This window comes from Bos indicus, chromosome 18, assembly GCF_029378745.1.
Source record: "Bos indicus isolate NIAB-ARS_2022 breed Sahiwal x Tharparkar chromosome 18, NIAB-ARS_B.indTharparkar_mat_pri_1.0, whole genome shotgun sequence".
NCBI lineage: Eukaryota > Metazoa > Chordata > Mammalia > Artiodactyla > Bovidae > Bos > Bos indicus.
In genome coordinates, this window is record NC_091777.1 from 2043299 (window position 1) to 2058298 (window position 15000).

General features: G+C 53.3%; 1 protein-coding gene and 2 non-coding genes across 3 annotated transcripts in view; 1 reads left to right on the forward strand and 2 right to left on the reverse strand.

Moving 5' to 3' along the window:
* The first annotated feature begins 4341 nt into the window (after nt 1-4341).
* VAC14 (VAC14 component of PIKFYVE complex) overlaps nt 4342-15000 on the forward strand; it is a 76403-nt gene continuing 65744 nt past the window's right edge. Inside the window, exons 1-7 of the mRNA XM_019979588.2 lie at nt 4342-4721; nt 10983-11133; nt 11408-11575; nt 12409-12471; nt 12942-13049; nt 13505-13614; nt 13927-14033. Coding sequence (XP_019835147.2) covers nt 4618-4721; nt 10983-11133; nt 11408-11575; nt 12409-12471; nt 12942-13049; nt 13505-13614; nt 13927-14033 — 811 coding nt within the window. The 5' untranslated portion in view covers nt 4342-4617. The remainder of the gene's footprint in view (nt 4722-10982; nt 11134-11407; nt 11576-12408; nt 12472-12941; nt 13050-13504; nt 13615-13926; nt 14034-15000) is intronic.
* Nucleotides 8952-9022, reverse strand: TRNAG-GCC (transfer RNA glycine (anticodon GCC)). Its single transcript has one exon. It is a non-coding gene; the product is annotated as a tRNA-Gly (tRNA).
* TRNAG-GCC (transfer RNA glycine (anticodon GCC)) lies at nt 9606-9676 on the reverse strand. The gene has a single exon. It is a non-coding gene; the product is annotated as a tRNA-Gly (tRNA).

Consider the following 15000-nt stretch of genomic DNA (forward strand, 5'->3'; position numbering starts at 1 on the left):
TCCCCAACTTGCTTTTGAGAGAGAGAGAGAGACACTGCTCTGGCAGAGATCACATGTGTTACTCGTCACAGAAACAATAAATGCTTCCTTCTCCCCATCTTTGGCTTGGTTGTGCCTTTTGGCTCAACAACCCCCAAAAGCTGAATCTACATTTTGGATAACAATAGACAGACTGCTTGGTTTTTAATTGTAATTTATTTATGTGTTTTAAAAATATATATATATCACTATTCAAACCCAGCATTATGGGCGTAAACAAGGCTTAAGTAGGAATTTTAAAACTCGAGAGAAAATATTTTTTAAATACTAGTACAAGTGACGGCACAGGAATGGCCGAGAGGAGCTACCCCGCGTCCGAGGTCGGGGGGGGGGCGGCCGAGAGGAGATACCCAACGTCCGAGGTCAGGGGCGGCGACAAGAGGAGTTACCCCGCGTCCGAGGTCAGGGGCGGCCAGGAGGAGATACCCCACACCCCTCAGCCCGAGGTCAGGGGCGGCGGCCGGGAGGAGCAACCCCATGCCCAAGGCCAGGGGCGGTGGCCAGGAGGACCAACCCCACGTCCAAGGAGTGGTGGCTGTGCGGGCGCAGAACGGCCTAGAGGAGCTATCCCACGTTGAAGGTCAGGAAGGGCGGCGGTGAGGAGATACCCCTCGTCCAAGGTAAGGAGCAATGGCTGCGCTTTGCTGGAGCAGCCATGAAGAGATACCCCACGCCCAAGGTAAAAGAAACCCAAGTAAGACTGAAACCATACTCACAGAAAACTGGTCAATCTAATCACACTAGGACCACAGCCTTGTCTAACTCAGTGAAACTAAGCCATGCCCGTGGGGCAACCCAAGACGGGCAGGTCATGGTGGAGAAATCTGACAGAATGTGGTCCACTGGAGAAGGGAATGGCAAACCACTTCAGTATTCTTGCCTTGAGAACCCCATGAACAGTTTGAAAAAGCAAAATGATAGGATACTGAAAGAGAAACTCCCCAGGTCAGTAGGTGCCCAATATGCTACTGGAGATCAGTGGAGAAATAACTCCAGAAAGAATGAAGGGATGGAGCCAAAACAAAAAAAATACCCAGCTGTCGGTGTGACTGGTGATAGAAGCAAGGTCCGATGCTGTAAAGAGCAATATTGCATAGGAACCTGGAATGTCAGGTCCATGAATCAAGGCAAATTGGAAGTGGTCAAACAAGACAGGGCAAGAGTGAATGTCGACATTCTAGGAATCAGCAAACTGAAATGGGCTAGAATGGGTGAACTTAACTCAGATGACCATTATATCTACTACTGCGGGCAGGAATCCCTCAGAAGAAATGGAGTAGCCATCATGGTCAACAAAAGAGTCCAAAATGCAGTACTTGGATGCAATCTCAAAAACCACAGAATGATCTCTGTTCGTTTCCAAGGCAAACCATTCAATATCACAGTAATCCAAGTCTATGCCCCAACCAGTAACGCTGAAGAAGCTGAAGTTGAATGGTTCTATGAAGACCTACAAGACCTTTTAGAACTAACACCCAAAAAAGATGTCCTTTTCATTATAGGGGACTGGAATGCAAAAGTAGGAAGTCAAGAAACACCTGGAGTAACAGGCAAATTTGGTCTTGGCATACAGAATGAAGCAGGGCAAAGACTAATAGAGTTTTGCCAAGAAAATGCACTGGTCATAACAAACACCCTCTTCCAACAACACAAGAGAAGACTCTATACATGGACATCACCAGATGGTCAACACCAAAATCAGATTGATTATATTCTTTGCAGCCAAAGATGGAGAAGCTCTATACAGTCAGCAAAAACAAGACCAGGAGCTGACTGTGGCTCAGATCATGAACTCCTTACTGCCAAATTCAGACTTAAATTGAAGAAAGTAGGGAAAACCACTAGACCATTCAAGTATGACCTAAATCAAATCCCTTATGATTATACAGTGGAAGTGAGAAATAGATTTAAGGGCCTAGATCTGATAGATAGAGGGCCTGTGAACTATGGAATGAGGTTTGTGACATTGTACAGGAGACAGGGATCAAGACCATCCCCATGGAAAAGAAATGCAAAAAAACAAAATGGCTGTCTGGGGAGGCCTTACAAATAGCTGTGAAAAGAAGAGAAGCGAAAAGAAAAGGAGAAAAGGAAAGATATAGGCATCTGAATGCAGAGTTCCAAAGACTAGCAAGAAGAGATAAGAAAGCCTTCTTCAGCGATCAATGCAAAGAAATAGAGGAAAACAACAGAATGGGAGAGACTACGGATCTCTTCAAGAAAATCAGAGATACCAAAGGAACATTTCATACAAAGATGAGCTCGATAAAGGACAGAAATGATATGGACCTAACAGAAGCAGAAGATGTTAAGAAGACATGGCAAGAATACACAGAAGAACTGTACAAAAAAGAACTTCACGACCCAGATAATCACGATGGTGGGATCACTCACCTAGAGCCAGACATCCTGGAATGTGAAGTCAAGTGGGCCTTAGAAAGCATCACTACGAACAAAGCTAGTGGAGGTGATGGAATTCCAGTTGAGCTATTCCAAATCCTGAAAGATGATGCTGTGAAAGTGCTACACTCAATATGCCAGCAAATTTGGAAAACTCAGCAGTGGCCACAGGCCTGGAAAAGGTCAGTTTTCATTCCAATCCCAAAGAAAGGCAATACCAAAGAATGCTCAAACTACCACACAATTGCACTCATCTCACACGCTAGTAAAGTAATGCTCAAAATTCTCCAAGCCAGTCTTCAGCAATATGTGAACCGTGAACTTCCTGATGTGCAAGCTGGTTTTAGAAAAGGCAGAGGAACCAGAGATCAAATTGCCAACATCCACTGGATCATGGAAAAAGCAAGAGAGTTCCAGAAAAACATCTATTTCTGCTTTACTGACTATGCCAAAGCCTTTGACTGTGTGGATCACAAGAAACTGTGGAAAATTCTGAAAGAGATGGGAATACCAGACCACCTGATCTGCCTCTTGAGAAATTTGTATGCAGGTCAGGAAGCAACAGTTAGAACTAGACATGGAACAACAGACTGGTTCCAAATAGGAAAAGGAGTTCGTCAAGGCTGTATATTGTCACCCTGTTTATTTAACTTATATGCAGAGTACATCATGAGAAACGCTGGACTGGAAGAAACACAAGCTGGAATCAAGATTGCCAGGAGAAATATCAATAACCTCAGATATGCAGATGACACCACCCTTATGGCAGAAAGTGAAGAGGAACTGAAAAGCCTCTTGATGAGGGTGAAAATGGAGAGTGAGAAGGTTGGCTTGAAGCTCAACATTCAGAAAACGAAGATCATGGCATCCGGTCCCATCACTTCATGGGAAATAGATGGGGAAACAGTGGAAACAGTGTCAGACTTTGTTTTTCTGGGCTCCAAAATCACTGTAGATGGTGACTGCAGCCATGAAATTAAAAGACCCTTACTCCTTGGAAAGTTATGACCAACCTAGATAGCATATTCAAAAGCAGAGACATTACTTTGCCAACAAAGGTTCGTCTAGTCAAGGCTATGGTTTTTCCTGTGGTCACATATGGATGTGAGAGTTGGGCTGTGAACAAGGCTGAGTGCTGAAGAATTGATGCTTTTGAAGTGTGGTGTTGGAGAAGACTCTTGAGAGTCCTTTGGACTGCAAGGAGATCCAACCAGTCCATTCTGAAGGAGATCAGCCCTGGGATTTCTTTGGAAGGAATGATGCTGAAGCTGAAACTCCAGTACTTTGGCCACCTCATGCGAAGAGTTGACTCATTGGAAAAGACTCTGATGCTGGGAGGGATTGGGGGCAAGAGGAGAAGGGGACGACAGAGAATGAGATGGCTGGATGGCATCACGGACTCGATGGACGTGAGTCTGAGTGAACTCCGGGAGTTGGTGATGGACAGGGAGGCCTGGCGTGCTGCGATTCATGGGGTCGCAAAGAGTCGGACACGACTGAGCGACTGATCTGATCTGACAAGTGACTAGGATATAGCGAAAATCAAAAGGGCGTTACTCTAATTTGTAACATTGGCATATAAGAAATTGACTAATGACTAAAGAAGTGAATGAACTAGGAGATTCAGTAGGTGTGGAATAAATTATGCCAAGCGATTCAAGAGCCCCTTCGTTTTCAGGAACGTCTGCAGAAGCCCACCAGGTGCCAAGCCTATTATGTGCAGGCAGCGGAGTACATGGTACACGTGCCGCTCTAAGTAGGCTTCAAACACGGGCCATACTGTGGGGGGCTGCAGGCCAGAGTTGGGGCGGGGAGTGCAGCCTTGAGGGGGCGTAGCCGACCCACCGGGGGTGTGGCCGGCGAGGGGCGGGCCCAGTGGCGGAAGGCGGAAGCTGCCTGAGGTCACCTGACCCGGGAAACATGGCCGCCGCCCCTGGCGCCCGGCAGGCACTGCTCCCGTGAGCTGCTGGCTGGCCCGGGGCAGGGGGACGGAGACGAGGTTCACGCCGGGGCTCCGAGGCGGCGCGCGGCCCCGCGAGACTCGGGCTGGGGCGGCGTGGCCCATGAGCCGGCGCCGGAGGCAGCGCGGAGCCGCAGACGCCCCTGGCCCCGGCGCGGCCCCGGCTGCCGCGGGCTGAGGAGCCGCGGGTCTTCGGGAGGCGCACCTGCGCTGTTACCATGAACCCGGAGAAGGATTTCGCGCCGCTCACGCCCAACATCGTGCGCGCCCTCAACGACAAGCTCTACGAAAAGCGGAAGGTGGCTGCCCTGGAGATCGAGAAGTAAGAGCTGCGGCCCCGGGCCCGGGGAGTGGGGCCGGGGCTCCGTCCTGGCTGTTGCGGGGTCCGCTCCTCCGGGAGCCGGGGCTCCGTCCTGGCTGTTGCGGGCCCCGCTCCTCTGGGCAGCTGCTCAGGCTTTTGCAGCCGGTGTTGCTGCCCCAAGCTTTAGGCCCCCAGTGCCGTGCTTAACAGCAGGAGATGGGCAGTACTGTGTGATCTGGGCCATGTTATTTAACCTGGTATCTCAAAGGGGCTGCGGTGAGAGTGAAGCGATATTGTGTATGTACGGTGCTTAGCCCAGTGCCTGGCGCATGATGCGTCCTCAGTGTGGTCTCTGCCAAAACGAGCAAATCTGAGAGTGATCTCCAATGGGAAGGAGGTGGGAAGCGTGAGAATTTACTATGGATGTTGACCTGCCTCATTTCTTACCTGCTTTCTGAGAAGTGAAAAGACGATAAGTTGATCAAATGAAGAAGTCAGGTCCAAAATCTCAAGGCTCAGAGGGCTGATTGTTTTCTCTCTGTCATATCACCCTTCTCCAAAAGTGGAAGTAGGAATGATTTGTTGTTTCTGCAGTCTTAATTACGTGTGCAGTAGCGCTCTCTTGTCTGTGGGGCATATGTCCCCAGACTCGCAGTGGACGCCTGAAACCCCTTGGATGGCACCAAACTCTATATATGCTATATTTACAGATGTGTGATAAAGTTTAATTTATGATTTATAATTAGGCACAGTAAGAGAATATCCTGTCAGCGTCACTACTATTGCACTTTAGGGCTATTATTAAGTAAAATAAGGGTTACTTGAACGTAAGCACTACCGTACCAGAGAGTCAATCTGATAACTCAGACAGTTACTAAGTGGGTGCATATCATATACAGCATGAATATACAGGAGGAAGGGGTGAGTCATGTCCTGGTGGGACATCACGAGATTTCATCTCAGCACTCAGAACAGCGTATAGTTTAAAGCTTATAGATTGTTTATTTTTGAATTTTCCATTTGATATTTTCTGAACTTCTGTTGACCGTTGGTATCTGAAACTGTGGATATGGCATTCCACTGTATGTGTAACCATGACCTGACATTTTGCTTAGTTATTTTTATTACAAAGCAAGGCGTTTAACTGGGAACATTGAGATTTTTATGCTGTTATTTTACACGTGTATTTTTTTTTCCAGCCAAATCTTTGTGACAAAGTCAGGTGGGTAGGTAATTTCAGAAGAGGCAGGCTGTGAAAGAGAAAGAAGGCCAGTTTAAGCATCAGGAAATAGAGGGTTTCGTTCTGCCCTGTCCAGTAAGGTAGCCACTGGCCATGGGTGACTATTTACATTTAAATTATTAAAGATAAAATAAAAATTTTTAATATAGTTCCCCAGTCATTCTGCCTGTATCTCACATAGCCACATGTGGCTGTCGGCTGCCATAATGGACAGCGCAGATTTTCGAACAATTCCATCACTGCAGAAAGCTTTGTAAGGGCCTACTATAGTCTGTTGTGTGATGCTCATTCTGTGACCGCTGGCAAATTCCTTAACTCAGGGTTTCTTAACCTCAGTGCTTTTGATATTTTTGGACAGGTAACTCTTGGCTGTGGTGGCCTGTCTTGTGCATGATAGGGTTTTTAGCAGCATCTCTGATCTTTAACCCCTAGACATCAGTAGCTTTTCATCACTAGTACAACCAAAAATGTCTCCAGAAAGTCGCCAGATGTTCCCTGGGGATGCAGAATCACCCCAGTTGAGAACCACTGCCTTAACTGCTTTGGTTTCAGTTTCCTCCTCCACTAAAGGGTTTGGATTTTGCCAAGTTGACCCTCCCATTCAGCTCTAAGATTCAGCATGTCCAGAAGCACGCCTCTCTCATCAAGCACCCCTTTCTTGAGTGCCGTCCCTCCCCACCGCTGCTTGTTGCTGCCCTAGCTCTTGCCATTGCCAGCGAATTGTACTGATGAGCATTGCCCTGATGAGTGGGAGACTCAGAGCTGATGTACAGACTTGGCTCCACGTCTGTGGTTTTATTGGCTGAAGGTACATTGACACCGGTTTTGTCTGTCGCCCGCTACTTCTCAGAAATGTTTGCTGTCTTCATAGCTTGAGTCCTTGGTTGAGTCCTTGAATAGAGGTGTTCATCTCAGCCTTATTGTTGCTTCCAGCACATCCTGTGTAAGTGCTGTCACTCTGCAGGCTGTGCTGGAAGGATTTTGTCTTTAATGGGGTTTGTTTAGTGTTTGACATTGCCTTTGGCTTGTGGAGCTGGGAACATGAAACACGTGAGAAAGAATTCATGACGTTGGATGATGTGGTGGTGAGCACAGAATGCAACATCCAGAGGAGGAGTGGTCCTTCCTGAGATGGTCAGCAGAAGCAGGGGTGGATTGGAGCTGGCGTTTGAGGCCTGGCTAGGCTGTCAAATGAGACAGGAGCTTGCCTGTGGGGTGGCCTGGACAGGAAGTGTCCACGGAGTAGACTAGCAGGCCCAGTAGGAAGCTGGGTCTGGCTGCAGGGAGGTTGCACGTGTAGCCCAGCTACAGATTGGAGAGGTAGCCGGCCCTGTGTTGACCCCCTGTGTGTCAGGTAGAGAGTGTGGGCCTGATTCGTGGGACAGGTCTTCCTGCTGTGGCCCTGGGCTGACCCCAAGGGCCCGGCCCAGCGCTCTACAGGCGGATGGATGCTGCTAAGTCACTTCAGTTGTGTCCGACTCTGTGTGACCCCATAGACGGCAGCCCACCAGGCTCCCCCATCCCTGGGATTCTCTAGACAAGAATACTAGAGTGGGTTGCCATTTCCTTCTCCAGTGCACGAAAGTGAAAAGTCAAAGTGAAGTCGCTCAGTCGTGTCCGACTCTTGGCGACCCCATGGACTGCAGCCTACCAGGCTCCTCCATCCATGGGATTTTCCAGCCAAGAGTACTGGAGTGGGGTGCCATTGCCTTCTCCATGTTCTCAGGGTTTGCCTTCCAGAAGAAACCACTTTTGTCTTGTTCTCCTGGCTATGGACACTATTTTCCCCTCAAGTGCAGGGGTGCAGACAGCAGAGCCTTGGAACTTGAAGGGGCCATTGTGTCTGTAGTGACCTGGGGTGCCCTGAGCTACGTTCTGGTGGGATTCAGGGTGAGGGGCCTTCCAGCTGGTGTGGAGCAAACAGTGGGGTCACGGGGTGTTGTCCGTGTGCTCCCGCTTCCGGAGGCCCCGTTGCCCTTGCCAGCCTGCCCCGACATCGGCACCTGTTCTTCATGCTCTCCCAGCGCCCGGTCTCTGCAGCCTTTCCAGTCTTCAGCACTCCCTCAGTGCAGGTCAGACCCCACCGCCCGCCGCTGCTGACCGTCCCTACCGTTTGTGGCTGCTCACAGAGCAAAGGCCACCTCCTCTGCCAAGCCCGTGAGTGGGCGCAGCCTCTCCCCCGCCTCTGTCCTTTCAAGCTGCCAAGCCGAGTGCCCCTGTCCTTCCTGTGAGCCTTCACTCATGATCTTCCCTCTGTCTGAGCTTCCTCCTCCCGCACGAACACCTACTCATCCCTCAGAACCCATCTCAAAAGCTGCCCCTCGTGAACCACATCAGATTCCCTCCGCACCAGAGATGCTTCACGCTCTTTCTCTCCTGGCCCCTCCTCACGTTGCACGGTCCTCACCAGATTTCTTTCCTCTTTTGCATGAAAGTCCTCATGGCCTCTCATTTCCCACCCACCGGATTCTAGCAGAGGCCCCTCAGGCAGGGAATGCGCCGTTTGCTGGCTTTCCAGTGGGCCGGGGGACCCCTTCCAGTGGCTCAGGGACTGTTTATGACCTGAAACAAGGAGATGGGCCAGGAGGTGGTTCCAGGAGGGGCTGTGCTGCCGGCTGGGCTGAGTCTTCTGTGGCTGCCCTGCCAGAGCCTCATGGAGGACGTTACTCTATGTCCCAGGGCTGCGCTTGTGTGGGCTGAGCGGAAGCTCAGCCTGGTTCCCCAGGAGCCTCAGAGGCAGAGGCCGGAGGCAGCCCGTCTGGGTGGGAGTGGGAGGACAGCTGCTTGCAGTGGCTTTGGTAACCCCTACCTCCTGGACTCCTCAGGAATGAGAAGACAACGAGCTAAATCTTTGTGGAATGTAGGAGACAGGTGTGGAAAATCAAGCTAGAAAAAGTCATTCTCAGGTTTTCAGAGTGTGTCACCAATGCTATGAGTGGTGTGAAATCTCAAATCCAGTCTCTTGGGTTTTTTTTTTTTTTTAATGATTTAAAAAAAAAAATGTTTGCTGCTGCATTGGCCGGGAATCGAACCCGGGCCTCCCGCGTGGCAGGCGAGAATTCTACCACTGAACCACCAATGCTCCAGCTGTCAGCAGCTGTGTGAGCACCTCCCTTTAACCCCAGGACCAGCCTCTTTGTCCACATGCTGATTTCCAGAATCTGAGGCCACGCTCTGAGGCTGCCACATCAGCACCGCTGCAGAAACAGAGGCTTAGGCTCCAGAGCAGGAGGGGGTGTGTGTGTCTTTGATTTGCCTTCATCCATCAGGATAGAAACCAGCTCATATCCTTCCCTCTCAGTAACAAGAAGCCCAATGAGACTCCGGGGGCTTGCTTTCTGAGTGTGGTCCCCACTCCCAGTCCACATGGCATGTAGAGCTGTTTCACAGCTCACAGGCTTCATCACAGCTTCCTGCTGGAGACTGGCCGGGGCTGGGGGTGCACAGGAGTCCCCTGACAGCTGCAGGGCAGGCGGGCCTTGGCCCTGCAGCCAGGAAGTGGCGCATGTGTGGAGAATCCAGCTACTGGTCATGCTCACCGGACAGGGAGGTGCTCCTGGTTTCAGAGCAGCCTTGGCTGCAGCAGGCCGGGTGTGGTTGAGGAGCTGGCTCCTGTAGCAGGATTTCTGAGGGAGTCTGCCTGGAAGAGGCCAAAAAACCAGCCCTGCATTGGCCGGGAATCGAACCCGGGCCTCCCGCGTGGCAGGCGAGAATTCTACCACTGAACCACCAATGCTCCGCTGCTCTCTGGTTCACCTGCAGGGCCTTTCTCAAGGGGCTGTTGTCTGTGGACACTCAGAGAGCTCTGACATCACTGAGACTCGTCTGGCTGGAGCCCTGTTTGGGAATCCAGCGGGTTTATTGCACTGCTTAGGAAGTATGGACACCTATGGAACTGCCTTCCTCCCAAGGCCCTTGGTTCGTCCACAGCCCTCAGGCCCCAGGGGCGGTGGGGGTGGGGGCTTGGTGGAATCACACGCTATAACAGGCAAAGCAGGAGGCCCCCCACAGGCCATTCATGCAGCCTTTTCCTGGCACCCCATCTCTGCTAGTCCCGCTCACCTGATGAAGGAACAGTCTCCTCCCCTCCCATCCATCTCATGGCATCTTAAAACACAAGCGTCTCTACACTCCTTGTCCTCTCCCCTATTACAGGGGATCCTAATGCTTTTCTGTTTAGTTTAAAACTATCCCTCCCTGCTCCTTCCCACTGCCTCCGCCATGTTTAAGCCCCCTATTTCGGACTAAAGAGCTGGGGTGCTGTCCTTCTGTCAAACCAGCCCCTCCCATGCGGTGCAGCCTCTCCAGGTCCAAACAGAGGCCTGCAGGCACCACCCCATCACTGTAAACCTTTCACCAGCTCCTCTGTCCTTTGATCTGTCTTCAGCCGCTCCTCCCACACCCTGGGCTCCTCACCCTCCTCTAAGTGCACCGTGTGTTTTCAGGGCCCCTGCCGTTAGCCAGGCTCTTCCCTGTGCCTAAGGTGCCCGGCCTTCCTTTCTTCACCTGGAAAATGCCAGCTCCTGACTCTAAGGTCTGACTCAGTTGGCACTGCCCTGGCCACCCAGGGAGACTTACCTGCAGCATCTGGCTCCTGTGGTGACGCTTGTGTGCTGCGGCCACACCTACTGGTTGTGTGTGGATCCTGCCTGTTGGGCACGGGCCCAGTTCAGCCCCGTCCCCGGAAATAATGACAGAGAACCGCCTGAGTGCCTGAATGGAGGGCTGAGCAAAGGGTTGAATGAAAGCGGTGGATCACTGCAGGTTTTGGTCCCCAGCACAACATTCGCTGCCTTCTCAGAATTGGGGTTGGTCACTGTTCTTTGTTCCATCCTCAATAAGGGGAAACGGAGACCAGAAAAGGGGAAGGGAAAGCCAGCCTCCCCCAGTCAGCAGCGGAACTAGGGCAGGACCCGTGACTCCGATTGCTCTTTCTGAGCAGGTCCTCTGCACCCCTCATCCCAGCGCCAGGCCCCGGAGCCAGCAGCAGGAGCAGGAGCAGCCTGATCCCACTGGCCTAAGACCCTCTCTTCTCTCTCCAGGCTGGTCCGAGAGTTCGTGGCCCAGAACAACACGGTGCAGATCAAGCATGTGATCCAGACCTTGTCTCAGGAGTTTGCCCTATCTCAGCACCCCCACAGCCGGAAAGGTGGGCTCATCGGCCTGGCCGCCTGCTCCATCGCACTGGGCAAGGTACGCCTTTCTCCTGGAGGGACGCACACACCAGCCGTGGCCTTGACTCTGCCCTGAACCCAGCAGGGGTTTGCAGACCCGTGTTTTCCATTGCCATTCTCTGCACACCCCAGGCTTGCTGGCTGGTTCCTGGGCGTGGCCCCTAACCCAGAGGCCGACTTGCAAAGAGCCTTTGAGCCCAGCCCGAAGGTCTGAGCGTCTCCGGGGAAGCCAGGGGCTGGGATCCCGAAATCCGACTCTGTCTGAGGAGCACTTGTGCTCCCGCCCATCACAGGACTCGGGGCTCTACCTAAAGGAGCTGATCGAGCCGGTGCTCACCTGCTTCAACGACGCCGACAGCAGGCTGCGATACTACGCCTGTGAGGCCCTCTACAACATCGTCAAGGTGGCCCGAGGCGCCGTGCTGCCCCACTTCAACGTGCTCTTCGATGGGCTGAGCAAGGTGAGCCCTCCACGCTCCGGCTGCTCTGAGCTCACCCCCGCCTCCCGGGCCTGACCCTCGGGGCCTTGAGTGCTGGCTGCCTCTCCCCAGAGGCAGGGGAGCAGATAAGCACGTGCTGCCAGGGACGCTCCTTGTATGTTGAATCTGATGATACATTTTTAAAATGAGCTTGTATTTATGTTTGCTCCCCCCCCATCTCTGTTAATTTGATTTTACTGAATTTTACAAAAGCATCAGTCCACCACAAGTTGGGGGGAAAACAGTTATTTGAGAGCACTGACCTCCCTGGTAGGGCGTAGGTGGCAATTCTGTACTGCTCGTTGCACAGCTGTGTGCGACTCTCCTGCGACCCCATGGACTACAGCCTGCCAGGCTCCTCTGTCCGTAGTGCAGACTGATTTCCCCTGTGAGGTGAGCGTAGCCCAGGAACTCTGGAAAAAGCTCCGCTTAAAATGGCTCTGGGGTCCCTCTTAGCTCCTCAGTGCCTCTCAGCATCACCGAGTTTCCCTCCATGAAGTCGTTTCTAGAGAATCAGCCTCAAAACTGCTCCAGCTCCTCCTCCAGGAGTGGGGAGAGGAGCCGGCGTTGTTAGGCTGGAACGCCCTGGGGAACGCCAGCGGGAAGCAGCCACGAGACCAGTGGCAGCAGGCCCTGCAGGCTCCTGAGCAGAGCAGGGCCCCCGAGCGCGTCTCTGCGTCTTCCCCAGTTTCGCGCTGCCTCCCTGCCTCCCCTACCTTCCTTCCATCCATGAACAGGCTCCCCCAAGGTTCTAGTGGATTCTTTGCCTTAATAAATTGACTGTGATCCTTCTTCCGCCTCTGTGTCTCCCGTAGTTGGCTGCTGACCCAGACCCCAATGTGAAAAGCGGATCTGAGCTCCTAGACCGCCTCTTAAAGGTATTAGTGCTTGGTCCCCACTTCTAGCATTTCTTTCTTCCATCTGTCTCTGGAGCTTTGAAGCTCTATCATTGGGATGTTCTTCCTAATTAAAAAAAATATTTACATACAGTAGGTGAGATAATATACAGTTCTGAGTATATAGAGTTACGTCAGCAGCAGGATCAAGATACAGAGCCGTCATTGCCCCTAGTGTTCCCACGAGCTGGCCCACCCTGCCCCCCGTGTGGGGCAGTGCATGCTCAGCTCACTGGGCATTCAGTCCAGACCACAGAGATGTAGGAAGGGTTTTGCCTTTTCTTTGCATCATTTCCCCTTGATTCCCGCTTTCAGTCCATCCTTGCTTGTCCCTCGGCCTGCCTGACACAGGCCCTGTCCTCCTCCTCTGTGGCCACCTGACCCCTGAAGTCAGGCACTCGGCCAGGTCAGGCTCCCCAGCCCCCAGCAGCTCATACGCCTTTGACCCCCAGGACATCGTGACGGAGAGCAACAAGTTTGACCTGGTGGGCTTCATCCCCTTGTTGCGGGAGAGGATTTACTCCAACAACCAGTACGCCCGGCAGTTCATCATCTCCTGGGTAAGGTCTGGCCCTGATGCTGTTTCTGGCTGCCCGTGAGCCTGCCCTCTGGCCCACCTGGATGTGCCCCAAGGCTGTGGGGGCGCCTTGCTGTTGCCCCTCCAGGAGCCACGCTGGCGCATGATCCCAAAACACGTTTCCTCAGCTCTGCCCCCAGAGCCCGTCACGTTCACCTCTGAAGCAGATGGGGCTCCTTCCTCGTCTCTGGAAACACCCAGATTTCTCTTTGAAGTCAACCTCTCCTGCTAGTTGCCTGCCTTTCCCATAGGTTCCCTTCTCCTTAGGGCATCTTAGCTGCCTGGGGGTGAGAGCTCTGCTTTCCTACACACTGAACAAAAGCAACTTCAGCTGGCACGCCCTCCCCCGTGGGACACCCCAGGGCGCCTCCTCCCCAGGGTCCAAGGAGGCAGGTGCTCGGGCCGTGACCTTCCCTGACAGTCTCTTTCCTGGGTCAGATCCTGGTGCTGGAGTCCGTGCCCGACATTAACCTCCTGGACTACCTGCCAGAGATCCTGGACGGGCTCTTCCAAATCCTGGGCGACAATGGCAAAGAGATCCGGAAAATGTGAGTAAGGAGGGGAGCACGGAGCTGCATACGTGTCCCCCCCACACCCACAGGCTCCAGAAGGACGTGAGGGGAGCACGGAGCTGCATACGTGTCCCCCCCACACACCCACAGGCTCCAGAAGGACGTGAGATTTACTCTCCTCTTGGCATGTGAGCTTCCCGCTTTGGGACGCCAAGAGCGCCTCCTCCCCCAGCCTCTGAAGTCGTCCCTCTGACCCGGACGCCCGTGCCAAGCAGAGCAGAAGCGGCATTGGGGAGGCTCCCCGGCCTGGGAGGCAGGGGTATTTCCCTTCTCCTTCATTCGCTGTAGGTGTGAGGTGGTCCTTGGGGAGTTCCTGAAGGAAACGAAGAAGAGCCCCTCGAGTGTTAAGTTTGCTGAGATGGCCAACATCCTGGTGATCCACTGCCAGACCACAGGTGAGCACATGGCAGCCCTGCAGATCCCCCTCAGAAGCCCCCCCCCCCGCCCCCCCCGCCACGGGTGAGCACATGGCAGCCCTGCAGACCCCTCCTCCTCAGAAGCCCCTCCCCGCCACGGGTGAGCACATGGCAGCCCTGCAGAGCCCTCCTCCTCAGAAGCCCCCTCTCCCCACCCTGGACAGAGTCCTGGTGGGAGTGGGCGGCAGTGTGACAGCGGGTCCCGGAGCTGTGGGGCCTTGCGGAAGAGATTCTGGTTCTGTCAGCATGGAGGCCTTTTCACTTGGTCTGGCCCTAGATGGGGGAATATCTGGAGGCCTTGCTGGCAGGCTTGGCATCAGCACCGTGAATTGAAACGCTTGGGGGCTGGGGTCGCATAACTGTTTCTACTGAGTATCAAACCACCACCAAATGTAACTCCTTCCCGTCGCAGTCCCTTGTTACTGACCTCAGGCTTCAGGTCAGCTGGGCAGCCCTGCTCCCCTGTGCCAGGCCAGGGCTGGGGGGAGTCCCGTGCCTCCAGTCCTCTGGAGGGTGGGCTGAGGCCCACGGTCCATCGTGTGACTTGTGTCTGGCTGTCCAGCTGTCACCTGTGGCCAGCGGTGACAGTCATTCCAAGCATCTCGTCACCCGGTGGGCTAGCCCGGGTGCGTTCATGTGAATTCAGTGGATTCCAGGAGACAGGAGAGATGTCAGTGAGGCCCAGGCTTGAACCATCCTTTCTCCCACCTTCTGTTGGCCAGTGTCGCAAGGCCAGCCCCAGACCGGGAGTTGGGGAATAAACTGCCACTCCTGATGAGAGGAGCTGCACCCTACTGTGGGGAGTGGACACAGGAAGGCAGAGAGCCGTGGCTGCTCTCACAGGCAGCCATAGGACTATCGTCCGTGTCCCCCTGGTGCCCACGGAAGGAAAGGGCGAGAGTGTGGGAGTCCCGGGGGGCTGGGAGCTGTGCCAGGCCTCAGCCCC